The 13,730-nt window shown below is 41.8% G+C and overlaps 1 protein-coding gene across 1 annotated transcript in view; it reads left to right on the forward strand.

The window, feature by feature from the left end:
- The first annotated feature begins 3,010 nt into the window (after positions 1–3,010).
- LOC140128249 (venom factor-like) overlaps positions 3,011–13,730 on the forward strand; it is a 50,654-nt gene continuing 39,934 nt past the window's right edge. The window contains exons 1-3 of the mRNA XM_072149808.1: positions 3,011–3,161; positions 8,681–8,867; positions 11,860–12,022. Of these exons, the coding sequence (XP_072005909.1) occupies positions 3,097–3,161; positions 8,681–8,867; positions 11,860–12,022 (415 nt within the window). The 5' untranslated portion in view covers positions 3,011–3,096. The remainder of the gene's footprint in view (positions 3,162–8,680; positions 8,868–11,859; positions 12,023–13,730) is intronic.

Genomic DNA, 13,730 nt, shown 5'->3' on the forward strand with positions numbered 1-13,730 from the left:
AGTGGCAGGTTTCCGATGGAAATACCGGGCACCAGCTCAGGGTGAGCTGGTGCCGGAGCTTATTTTAGTTAGTGTTTTAAACCGCGGTATTGCGGTTTAAAACACTTTTTAAACGTTATAGCCGGCGCAGGCAGGTACGCGCTCGGCGCTTACCGTGCGTGCGGCTCTCATTCACTTCCTATGTAGCCGCGTACACGGTAAGCGCCGAGCGCGTACCTGCCTGCGCCGGCTATAAAGTTTAAAAAGTGTTTTAAACCGCGATACCGCGGTTTAAAACACTAACTAAAATAAGCTCCGGCACCAGCTCACCCTGAGCTGGTGCTCGGTATTGCCATCGGAAACCTGCCACTACAAGTGGTAGGTTTCCTTTAAGTTTGAATTGTTCCACACACAGCGATGCTGTACAGTACATGTAGCTGTGATTGCCAGAGGGTATGGCGCCACCTTCCTGTGCAGTGGGTAAGGGTAGGTACGTTCAGTGAACTCGTAGAAGAGGTAAATGGCCTGATGAAAAAAACAGCATGAAGGAAATAATAAGCTCCAGTGAATTTCATTGGAATAAAAACTTTCTATTTCCGTAAATATCTTATCAGGTGTATATAAGCGTGGCCGCTGTGTGTTTACCTCTGCTCTCCCTTATCTCTACGAGTAAACATTAGGCAACACATGCCTGATAGATTATGGCCTCTAATCCTCCCCTGGAACTGTTCCCGAAAGTAAAGACTATTTACCATATAAACAGGTCACTGACCTTATACACTGTGTATGGAATAGCTGACCATAGACGAGACAAGACCACAGGACTAGAGATAAGCGGACCCAATGATCAAGGGTGTCCATTGGTAGCATTTACAGTATAGGCATCAAGCATGTGCGTGTGGCCATTATTTTGAGGATCGCTGCTCCCTGTGACGTCATCAGGCAGCAACGATCCGTGGACAAATGGTGGTGGCATTTAAAGAGGTCACCCATATAACAGTTATAGTTACTTAAAGGAAACCTACCACTTGTAGTGGCAGGTATAAGGGGGAACTACCGAGCACCAGCTCAGGGTGAGCTGGTGCCGGAGCTTAGTTTTGTTAGTGTTTTAAACCGCAGTATCTCGGTTTAAAACACTTTTTAAACTTTATAGGCGGCGCAGGGAGGTACGCGCTCGGCGCACCATGTGCGCGACCGTGCCCGCGGCTACATAGGAAGTGAAGGAGAGCCGCGGGCACAGTCGCGCGCATGGTGCGCCGAGCGCGTACCTCCCTGCGCCGCCTATAAAGTTTAAAAAGTGTTTTAAACCGCGATACTGCGGTTTAAAACACTAACAAAACTAAGCTCCGGCACCAGCTCACCCTTCAAGTGGTAGGTTTCCTTTAAGTAGTAAAATAGTATACTTACCTACTTACCTCTGTCTTCTTCTCTCCAGTTCTGTGGTTCTGTCTGCTCCTCTTTCTGTCTGGCCGCATGACCCGTCATAGTGTTGGCCAGAAGAGGAGAAGACAGAGCCTCAGGGAGGGCCAGGAGGAAGAAGCCGTAGGTGAGTAGACAGTTTTTATTTTCAAGGGGGCTCATATTTCACTAATGGAGGAGTGGGAAATCGCTGCTGTAGACATAACATTTATGGGGGGGGGGGGTGGCATTATCCCTGCTGTGGACATTTCTGTAAAGGTGGCCTCTGATGTGGACATTTTATTAATTGGGGGGCTCTGCTGTGGACTTTGTATTGATGAGATGCAGCTGCATTTCCCCCCTAGGACTTAGACTCTAGTCAACAGATTTTACAATTTATGTGAGTATTTACTGTATGAAAATTCTTCTTTTTAACAGTGTCAAGGGTGCGAGAGTTCAGTTGCAGAGCACAGAGGCCGGGCCAGGGGCAGGATCCACATCTCCTGCACTGTCTGGGAGATCTGATCTGGACGGTAGTCGGGGTGGAGGGTTTCATGCAGTTAGGGAATGTGATTGGCTTTCCAAAATAGATGGGTTATAAGAGCACAGTGGAAGTTCACTATTAAATTACTTTTATGAACGGCACAATATTGAGGATATAGTGGGTATAGAGTGGTAGTTAAGGTCCTAACATTAGGGTTGGTTTGGATGCTGGGGGGCCCTAGTCATGTGAACAGCCCGGAGCCCATGGGACACTTAATCAACCTCTGGTAGTATTGCTGGTGGCATCACATCCTCCCTCACAAAGTTTAGTTACCCAGCGATTTCAAGATTCGGTTTCGGATTCAGTTAAAAACCTGGTCTCCAAACCAAATTTTTTTCCAAATTTCAATTGGTTTGCTCATCAATGCTAATAGTTGTTCACTTCTCTAGCCATCGGCTTTTCACTCCTCACTTGTGTAACTTGCTTCTAGTCACCATGTCTTTCCTCCAGCTCTAGAAACTGTCTTTCTGATCAGATTTTTGAGTTCAGCTGTGCGATATTGCTACCAACTGGTGTTTCTTAGACTCTATCAGTTGATAACTTAGAAGGAAGACAGCTGGTGGTAGTGTCCATGTCAAATCATGCAACAGAACAGCCCAGAAGATGGAGATTGAGACACAAGCGGTGACAAGGAGGTGGGCTGGAGTTATGTTGACCCTAGTCATGATGGCAGCTAGTCTTCAGCTACTTCAGGGGAACAGGACAACTGTTGTAAATAAGGGGACATTGATGATGAAGCCAACTCCTTAGGCAAGATTGGTTGTCCACAAAGCTATAAATTTCTATAATTCCAATGTGCACATTGTCACCCACTTCTGTTCTGGGTTATAGGGGTAGCTATGGATATTCAAGCAGCTTTGGAGCAGTAAGAAAGCCTCCACCCCGGCTGTGTAGCTTACTGTCAATGGGAGCCATGGTTGTATTTACACTTATATGAAATAACTCGGTGAGGTGCTTTTGTTTTCTTATATCTTATATGATCTCCCCTTTCACGCTGAATTATGCAATCACCTTTTCATTGGGACTGTGTATTTTGGAGCCAGTTTCGATCTTTGCAATAGAGATTAGTAACCACCAGCCAGTTGTCTGTATACTTCAACCATGACAATCATTCTGTTACTGGCTTTATATTACTCTTCGCTGTCTACAAGGAAGCACATTCTCAGGGCACAACCATGGCGTCCGGAGCCCTGGGTCTCATTCTTCTATATGGACTCATTGGATCATACGCACAGCCACCGTGAGTAATACCCGCAGCGTTTAGATATACATATATAACTATGGGCCAGATGTATCACTTTTTTGCGCCTAAGTAGTAGATGCGCCTAAATTCTGGCGCACTGTTGCGCCAGAATTATCACAAGCTACAACCATCTGTGATAAGGTCATTTCCTGCCTCCTATTAATCACTTTACATTAACACAGTTTAGGCGCAATGTTAGATTCGGGCAGTTACATGTGATCCTGCTACAAGCTCCTCTCTGCTTCTCCCCCACATCCCGGCATGAAGATAACACTCACAGCAGCACCCAGGTGTGTGACAACCTGCGCCCAGAGATCTCCTAAGCAGATGCTGCCCAGTATCCTCCTCAGACACCAGTGTGGTCATCCTGGTACACGGGGACACTTTTCTGTTGTATCTGCAAAATTCTGCAAACTTCTCTTCCATCCTGCTCTGAGCTGTGGATTCAGCAGAATGTTCAGTAAATAGAAGCTTGTGATCTGTATATAGAGGCTGCAGGTCCCGTCTGTATTATCTGTACTAGTGTCTGCAGTGTATGTAATGTCTGTACTAGTGTCTGTAGTGTCTGTATTATCTTTCCAAGTGTCTGTATTATCTGTATTAATGTCTGTAGTGTCTGTATTATCTGCAGTATCTGTACAAGTGTCTTCTGAGCTCTGCTGCTGGGGATGAGCTGCTCTGCACGGGGGCTCAGTTTTGCTTCTCAGTTGACACCAACTTCTGGGCTGGAGTGTTTTTGTGTCTGTTTTTGTGCCTAAATGAATAAGTTGCAAGTGATGAATATCATGGTGCAGCAAAACATCTGGATTGCTAGGATAAATGAGGGAAACATGGTTATTTTTGCTGCGAGGCTAGTTTGGCGTTTAGTCACAAAAATGGCGCAAAAACGGTGCACCAGTGTGAAAAGGCGCAAAAACAACAGAAAAACTAGTGATACATCTATCCCTATATGTTCCAGACAATCTATCTATCTATCTATCTATCTATCTATCTATCTATCTATCTATCTCATATCCATTTCATATCTATCTATCGCATATCTATCTATCTCCTATCTATCTAGAAAACGTGTAGAATAAAACAATATACATAAAGCCTGCTCTCACATTTACCTGAATATTACCAGGAGCTCCATGAATTAATTATTTACAGTGTCTCTAGAATTCATTATAATATATGTATCACTCGTTTTTTTCTGTTGTTTTTGCGCCTTTTCATACTGGCACACTGCTTTTGCGCCATTTTTGCGATTAAACGCCAAACTAGCCGCTCAGCAAAAATAACCAGGTTTCCCTCATCTATCTTTCCAATCCAGATGTTTTGTTGGGGGTGCAAGAACACTCCAGCCCGAAGGTGGCGCAAACTGAGAAGTAACACTGAGCCCCTTTGCAGAGCAGCTCATCCCCAGCAGAAGAGCTCAGCAAGACACTACAGACACTAGTACAGATAATACAGACATTACATACACTGCAGACACTAGTACAGACACTAGTACAGATAATACAGACATTATGTACACTGCAGACACTAGTACAGATAATACAGACATTACATACACTGCAGACACTAGTACAGACACTAGTACAGATAATACAGACATTACATACACTGCAGACACTAGTACACATAATACAGACATTACATACACTGCAGACACTAGTACAGATAATACAGACATTACATACACTGCAGACACTAGTACAGATAATACAGACATTATGTACACTGCAGACACTAGTACAGATAATACAGACATTACATACACTGCAGACACTAGTACAGATAATACAGACATTATGTACACTGCAGACACTAGTACAGATAATACAGACATAACATACACTGCAGACACTAGTACAGACACTAGTACAGATAATACAGACATTACATACACTGCAGACACTAGTACAGACATTACAGACACTAGTACAGATAATACAGACATTACATACACTGCAGACACTAGTACAGATAATACAGACATTACATACTCTGCAGACACTAGTACAGACATTACATACACTGCAGACACTAGTACAGATAATACAGACATTACATACTCTGCAGACACTAGTACAGACATTACATACACTGCAGACACTAGTACAGATAATACACACACTACATACACTACAGACACTAGTACAGATGCTACATACACTGCAGACGCTAGTACAGATAATACAGACATTACATACACTGCAGACACTAGTACAGATAATACAGACACTACATACACTGCAGACACTAGTACAGATAATACAGACATTACATACACTGCAGACACTAGTACAGATAATACAGACACTACATACTCTGCAGACACTAGAACAGATAATACAGACATTACAAACATTGCAGACACTAGTACAGATAATACAGACATTAGATACACTACAGACACTAGTACAGATAATACAGGCATTAGATACACTACAGACAGTAGTACAGATAATACAGACATAACATACACTGCAGACACTAGTACAGATAATACAGACATTAGATACACTACAGACACTAGTACAGACACTACAGACACTAGTACAGATAATACAGACATTACATACTCTGCAGACACTAGTACAGATAATACAGACATAACATACACTGCAGACACTAATACAGATAATACAGACATTAGATACACTACAGACACTAGTACAGATAATACAAACACTACATACATACAGAGCTGAGTATTTCTGGTAACTAAGAAGTGTTATCTGCCACTTACACTGTGACACAGACTTAATGCACTGATATATAGAGAGGGATCTTCTCAGAGGTTATTATTGTAATTATTGAGACTATTATTATTATTATTATTATAATTTTTAATATTTTTATTATTATGGAGATGATTATTAATAATAGTAAAAATAATAATAATCATCTCAATAATAATAATAATAATAATAATAATAATAATAATAATAATAATAATAATCATCTCCATAATAATAATAATAGTCTCAATAATTACAATAATCTCTGAGAAGATCCCTCCCTATATACCGAGGCATTAAATCTGTGTCACAGTGTAACAGTAGTCATAGTTCTTAGTTACCAAAATTCTACACCTAGATAATCACAGAGGTTATAGCTCAGTTGGTTGGGGCACTGTGTCATTATTATACATGGACACTGCAGGTTCTGGGTTCTAATCCCAATGAGGATAATATATATATATATATATATATTTTTTTAATTGAGATCATTTTTATTATTATAATATGGCTAAAATTTGGGGCGTGGCCAGGGAGTGATTGGGGGTGTGGCTTAGGGGGATCGATTTTGTCCCTCTTTCCCTTTCACAAATGTTGGGAGGTATGGTACAGATAATACAGACACTACATACACTAGTACAGATACTATAGACATTAGATACACTACAGACACTAGTACAGATAATACAGACACTACATAAACTGCAGACACTAGTACAGATAATACAGACACTACATACACTGCGGACACTAGTACAGATAATACAGACATTACATATACTGCAGACACTAGTACAGATAATACAGACATGAGATACTCTGCAGACAGGAGCTGCAGACTCTATTTACTGTTCATCACCTTCTATTTACAAAACAATCTGCAGAATCCTCAGCTCAGAGCAAGAGAGGAGAGAACTTTGCAGAATGTTGCAGTACGTACAGATAAGTGTCCCATGTGTAGCAGGATGATCACACTGGTGTCTGAGAAGGATACTGATTGAATTACAGGGGTGCAGCAGGAGACCAGCACTGGGGGATCCCCTCCAGGAGAAGCCCCTGCTGAGGAGGTCACTGGGTGCAGGGTGTCACACACCTGGGTGCTGTGAGTGTTATCTTCATTCTGGGCTGTGGGAGAAGCAGAGAGGAGCTTGTAGCAGGATCACATGTAACTGCCTGAATCTAACATTGCGCCGAAACTGCGCCAAAATTGTGCCTAAACTGTGTTAAAGTAAAGTGAGGCAGGAAATTAACTCATCACAGATGGTTGTAGCTTGTGATAATTCAGGCACAACAGTGCGCCAGAATTTAGGCGCAACTACTACACTTAGGCGCACAAAAGTGATAAATGTGGCCCAATGTATGGAACTGATTATAATCAGGGTTGTAAGGTGAGGCAGGATACGAAGCGCTCTGCAAGATGCCCGGATTCATAAACTATTCTCAGTATTCGGAGCTGTTCTCCAGGATAGTGAAGGTGTTCGGCTCTTTGTCCGTGTTGTTGAGCTGCAGCTTCTCTGAATTTCCAAAGTCTTTTTGGATAGATGACTTTTCCAAACAGAATAGAGAAGAAACTGGTGGAGAAATAGACGCGCTGCTCGTGAGGCATTTGGTTGAGATCACAATTAGACGTTTATTGGGTAAAAAGATTGGACGACCTTTCCCTTCATCAAGAAAATATACAACATAATTCCAGAGATGATAAAGATCTCTATTTCTTTAAATACATAACCCAATGGAAGATTGATGACCCCCCCCCCACCCCCTAAGTGTATATTGTGTATAGGAGGGTCTGAAATTGTAGTAACTGGGTGCAATGCTAGTAAAATGCCACTGGCTGCTAATAGTGTATTGGGTAAGTGAACTTTTTGAAGTTAGAAATGGTAAAGTTGTAAGTGTCTATATAAAAGTAGTTAGAACTGACCCAGGAACAATGACATAAGGTACATTCCTGTGATCATAGGGGATAATGTACAGGCAGTCTCTGGGTTACGTACCAGATAAATTCTGCAGGTTTGTTCATAAGTTGAATTTGTATGTAAGTCGGAACTGTATAATTTTTTGGTCTTTTTTGGATTTTTAAACTTTTGGATTGTTATAAGAACCAGGATTAACAATAAATTTTAATTGCAGACACCTTTAATAACTGTTACAGCTGATCATTGTAGCCTGGGACTAAAAGACAGTAAATTACCAACATCCAGAGGTCTGTTTGTAACTAGGGGTCATCTGTAAGTCGGGTGTTCTTAAATAGGGGATCACCGGTATGAGGTAACGTATCAACTAAGATAACTACCGTATATACTCGAGTATAAGCGGACCCAAGTATAAGCCGAGACCTCTAATTTTACCACAAAACCCTGGGAAAACCTATTGACTCGAGTATAAGCCGAGGGTGGGAAATGCATTAGTCACAGCCTCCCCAGTATGTAGCCTGCCGTACCCTGCACCATAGTATATAGCCAGCACCTGCCCCTCAGTATATAGCCTGCCAGCCCATATCCCCCAGTATATAGCCAGCCCCCTGTCCCAGGATATAGCCAGCCCCCTGCCCCAGTATATAGCCAGCATCGGGGGAAGCCAGAAAGGTGAGTTTTGATATATCTTTTTTAACTCAAGTATAAGCCGTTTTGGTGCTGAAAAACTAGGCTTATACTCGAGTATGTATGGTAAATCTTAGATGCTATATCAGACATAACCTATGTAGGCACCTATATAATTGGGCTAATATTCTGGAAAAATAAAAACACTTTCTTCTTCTTCTTCTTGTACAATTTTTTCTCCCCCCAGATGCCTCCTGATAACACCCAACGTGCTCCGTGTAGACAGTGAAGAGACCATTATAGTAGATGGACAGGGAGCGGCGTTTGATGCGGACATCACAGTCCAGGACTATCCCCGGAGGACTTACATTTTAGCTACCAGCAAAGTCTCTGTGAATCACAATAACAAGTTCTTGGGAAATGTTACGTTGACGGTAAGATCCCAATCTCTTGTAGATTGTTTACCTCTCCGTATCCTGGGACAATGGGCACCTGTGGGTCCTTATGATGGGCACCAGTCATGATTATCTCTACCATGTAATGATGTATTATTGATTGTCTGAGCTGGATACTTCACCATTGATCCCTCTGGTTACTGCTTTGTATTCCTTATAGATGTGTGACAACGTAAATTATCTTAACCCTTTAAGGACCTGGCCCTTTTTTGTTTTTTTATTTTTTCAATCCCCGCAATCAAAAATCTATAACTTTTATAATTTTTCCATGTACAGAGCTGTGTGAGGGCTTGTTTTCTGCCTAACAAACTGCACTTCATAGGGATGGTTTTTATTCTTCCATCCCGTGTACTGGGAAGCAGGAAAAAAATTGGAGTGAAATTGGTGAAAAAATGCATTTGCAACTTTTTCTTGTGGGCTTGGATATTACGGCTTTCACTGTGCGCCCCAAATGACATGTCTACTTTATTCTTTGGGTTGTAGCGATTACGGGGACACAAAATTTGTATAGGTTTTATAATGTTTTCATACATTTACAAAAACTAAAACCTCCTGTACAAATTTTTTTTTTCTTCAGATTTTGCCAGTTTCTGGCGCTTATAACTTTTTCATACTTTGGTGTACAGAGCTGTGGGTGGTGTCATTTTTTGTGACTTCTGATGAAGTTTTCAATGCTATCATTTTTAGGGCTGTACGACCTTCTGATCACTTTTTATAGAATTTTTTTATATTTTTTAAAACAGTGAAAAACCGTTTTTATATTTTGATAGATCAAGCCCCGTGATACCTAATGTGTTTATGATTTTTACTGCTTATTTATATTTATATCAGTTCTAGGGTGAATAGAATTTTTTGTTTTTTATATGATAATTTTTTTTTAAATCTTTTTTTATTTTTACTTTTACTATTTTTCAGGCTCCCTATGGTACTTTAACCCTTGGTTGTCTGATTGATCCTATCATATACTGCCATACTACAGTTTGGTAGTATATGGGGATTTTTCCTCCTCATTCATTACAATGTGCAATAGTAATGAATGGGTTAAATCCAGGCAACCGATCGCCGCTCCCCAATGACGTCACGGGGAGCGTCAATCTCCAATAAGATAACCTTTGCCGGCGGCGATGTGCAAGCACTGATCGCGCGTGTTACCGGTAAGTCTTTGCTACGCTATGACTTACCGGATATGGAGAGGGCTCAGCCCGTGAGCCCTCTCCATGCACCCGCAGCCGACCCTTGAAGTGCTATTACGTCACGGGTCCTGAAACCTGTCATCTAAAACTGACTCAATAAACCCTCCAGAATACCTTACACAAGACTGCAAATATATCTTGGGCCTTGCACCATTTAAAAAATGGCTTTTATTACCCCACTTCTCTGCCCAGTCAATGAGGCGGGAGAGCTGTTGGATACAGTCAGGTTCCCCTGCCTCCTCATCATAAACCCACCCCTTCACACTGCCCCCAGCTCCGAGGCACAGTAGTAACTTTTTGATATTCAGTGTGGGGTCAGCCTGCGAGTCCCCTACACAGCGCCTTAGAGCTGGGAGAAGTGTCCAAGATCTCTCCCGCCTCCTTGACTTTTTTGAAGAATGGTGCAACGTCCAGGACTTGCAGTAGACGCATCAAGATATATTTGCAGTCCTAGGAACTCTGGGGGGTTTATTGAGATTTTTAGATGACAGGTTCCCTATAGTCTCTGAGTCCTTATGTGCAAAATCTTCAAAGACCTCCACATTCTAACTCAATCAATTAACGGTAATGCAGCAACGGAACCACCCCGAGAAATATTGAGAAATCACACCAAATCTTCAAAGCACGACTAAACCATTGAAGCTGTATCTTTCCCAGAATTGTAACACTAAAATTTGCAACATATTCTGTTCTGAAAAGAAAATATGTCCAATGTTTTGCCACTTACTTTTCCTGCAGTGAGCAGTGTATCTGACCATCTTCTCAAGTCTGTAAATAGCAGATAAAGAGAGAAGGCTAAAGAAGGCTCATTCCATACCCAGGGAATATTTTACCTGATTCAGTTCTGTAGGGAGATTAACTGTCTGTAAGGAGATAAGGCATAAGAAACTTCACCAGCCTCTCCTTATCTATAGTCAGTGTGAGTATAGGAGCGGAATTTGACTTATAAAAACATTTTTCTTTAATAAAGCATATCACAAAGTTATAATATCATATACCTCAAAGAAATATAGATGGTAACTGCTGCTGATATAGTGGATATTGAGGGTTCAGAACCTTTCTCGAGCTTACTACATGTAATGAACATACGCCATAAAACCACCAACGGTTGGTACTCTATTCACAGAGTTCAGTTTTGTAGGGATGTCCAGGGAGAATAGGGAGACATGGAATGGCACTCACCCTTCCTGGTATCTCATTAGATCTTTATTCCATCGTGTTGGCTTAGGGATAGGGAGTGATGCAGAGGGGCTATACTGGCAAGCAACAGCATTTCACATACCACGCTTCTTCTGGCTTGTGGTACATGCGAAATAGCCGTCACTTGCCTGTATAGCCCCTCTGCATCACTCCCTATATGTATTTTTTTATTTTAAGGATTTTTAAGAATCATAATGAAGGATTATTTTATCTCATTTTATTTAAGTGTATCCATGTTCCTAATTTTTGTGACGATGCAGTGCTCTGTGATTGGTCCTCATTATGCTTAGCTTGTACATGTTAGTTCATACCATGAAGATCCACATAGTGGGAAACACGTAGGTCCGGCCATGTAAGACCGATACGTCTGTACAAGCTGTTTTAATAGATGTTTAAATAAAGCTTGGGATGATTTTATTGGAAGTGCCGCAGCGCCCTCTACTGTATCCTTCATGCAGCAGCGACTTATCATGGACTCTCCAGGTAGATAAGGAACAGTCCCATTTTCTATTACAACAAAGTAAAGAGAATTTTTTCCTAAGTTTGTCTTTTCATAATAATGTTTTTGTGTCTTTCAGATTCCCTCAACTAATTTGGAAATTCACCGAACACAGAAGCAGTTTGTGTATGTCTCTATGAAGTCACCAGTTTGCTCCCTGGAGAAAGTTGTCCTGGTGTCTTATCAAAGTGGACACATCTTCATACAGACCGACAAACCCGTCTACACCCCGGGATCTTTAGGTACATTGAGAAGGAATGACAGGGGATGCTGGGAATCCACCTAAAACTATAGTTTACAATATAAATGTCATATTTTCCACATCTGTGGTTGTTGGAGGCCACAAAACAGAACCAAGAAGATGAACAAAGAGACACTATATATTACACTCTCAGCTACCTCCACATTCTCATTCATACCGCCGTTATGGGGGCCGTGATCTGCTCCCATTAGTAACGACCAGATCAAGACCCTCATAGACTTCTATGGCTCTTGGGGACTATGTGGTGAGCCCACAGTATGCCTCTGCACAGTCATCGAGTCAGGCAGCCGTGCCGCAAAATATAGCACTTGTCCAATATTTGGGCAGATTTGCGGATTTGTCACTCGTTTGCCTATGGATGGAGGAGGGGTGAAGAACACTCACCCCTCCCACCTCCTCCTCCCGACTCTGTGCTTGTGGGGATCTGCTTGGATCACGATCACACACCTAGAATCGTTATGAGTTATTGTCGTGGAGTAACCACCCCACCCACTATGTTGGCACTGTAAATTATTATGAGCTGCCACCTCCAATTCCCATGCAAATAGCCATAATTCCATAAGTTCCATAATGTTTGTCCCTGAATTACCTCCCAATGGGTGTAGCTTGAGGCACAGTTGTCCTTTTCCTATCAAAAAAAGCAAAGTGACCTTTAGATTTATATCTACATTTCCAATACTTTTTAAGGCACAGTGAATGGAAGGGTAGAGAAGACTTGTCACCACAATTTTACCCCTCAAACCAACAGTGCCTGCAGGTAAAGGGTTACAAGTCCTCCCCATATCACCTAAAATGATCTGCCAGTGAGGCCCTGTACCTTAATTACAGCCAATTTTTTGCAAATTAGCATACTTGACTCTTGGTTTTTCCCAGGCTACCAGTGTACCACGCCTTCTTATTTTGACTGACAGCTTTGTGTCTTTCCAGTTGTCTGGCACTGACCTGCCTCTTTGATTTGGACAGGTCTCACTCTATTTCCATGCTGCTGTATGCAATTAGTGATTAGGTATTGTCTCCCAATATTCAGCTACAGACATATAAAGCTCTGTTTAGTTATAAGAAATATGGTGTGAAATTTTTTACACAGTGCCTTGTGTTACATTTATGTCATGTGAGGGTGATGTAATCTAAAGTCCTTTGTCCTATACATTTGAAAAATATACCCCATGTATATATCTGATCACAGCAGCCCCCATGGAGGATGGGGAGGAGTAGAAGTCCATGGAGGCTGCTATGATTTCATGTGATCAGATGCATACATGTCGTAGATGTTAATGTTACTTTGTAAAGCACCTTAGTGAGGAGGCTTTAGGCATGGGGAGGAGTGAATGGAAGGAGTCGGTTGAGCAGAAAACCCACCTTTGATGCCAGGTAATAGAACAAAGTTGATTTTATGGGTTTGTGAGGCAAACAATTTGGTTGCTAAAACAAGGGTGGCATTTAGTTAATATGGCTGTGTGGGAACCTGTCACGAGCTGTGTCTCTGAAAACTTGGTGGCAGTAAAGTTTGTCATACCAACCCCACAGAACTGCAAAGCGATTCCAATGGTGCTCCCAACATGAGGGAAGAGGAGATGTAATGCCAAAAGTCGCTCTCACAAGAGGCTATTACAGTCTTGCAGGCACTAATAGGTGGGGCTCCATATAATCCTTTGATCTTGTGAGAGGACGTTACTATTGTGAATGAA

The sequence above is a fragment of the Engystomops pustulosus genome, chromosome 4 (assembly GCF_040894005.1).
Source record: "Engystomops pustulosus chromosome 4, aEngPut4.maternal, whole genome shotgun sequence".
NCBI classification, from domain to species: Eukaryota; Metazoa; Chordata; class Amphibia; order Anura; family Leptodactylidae; genus Engystomops; species Engystomops pustulosus.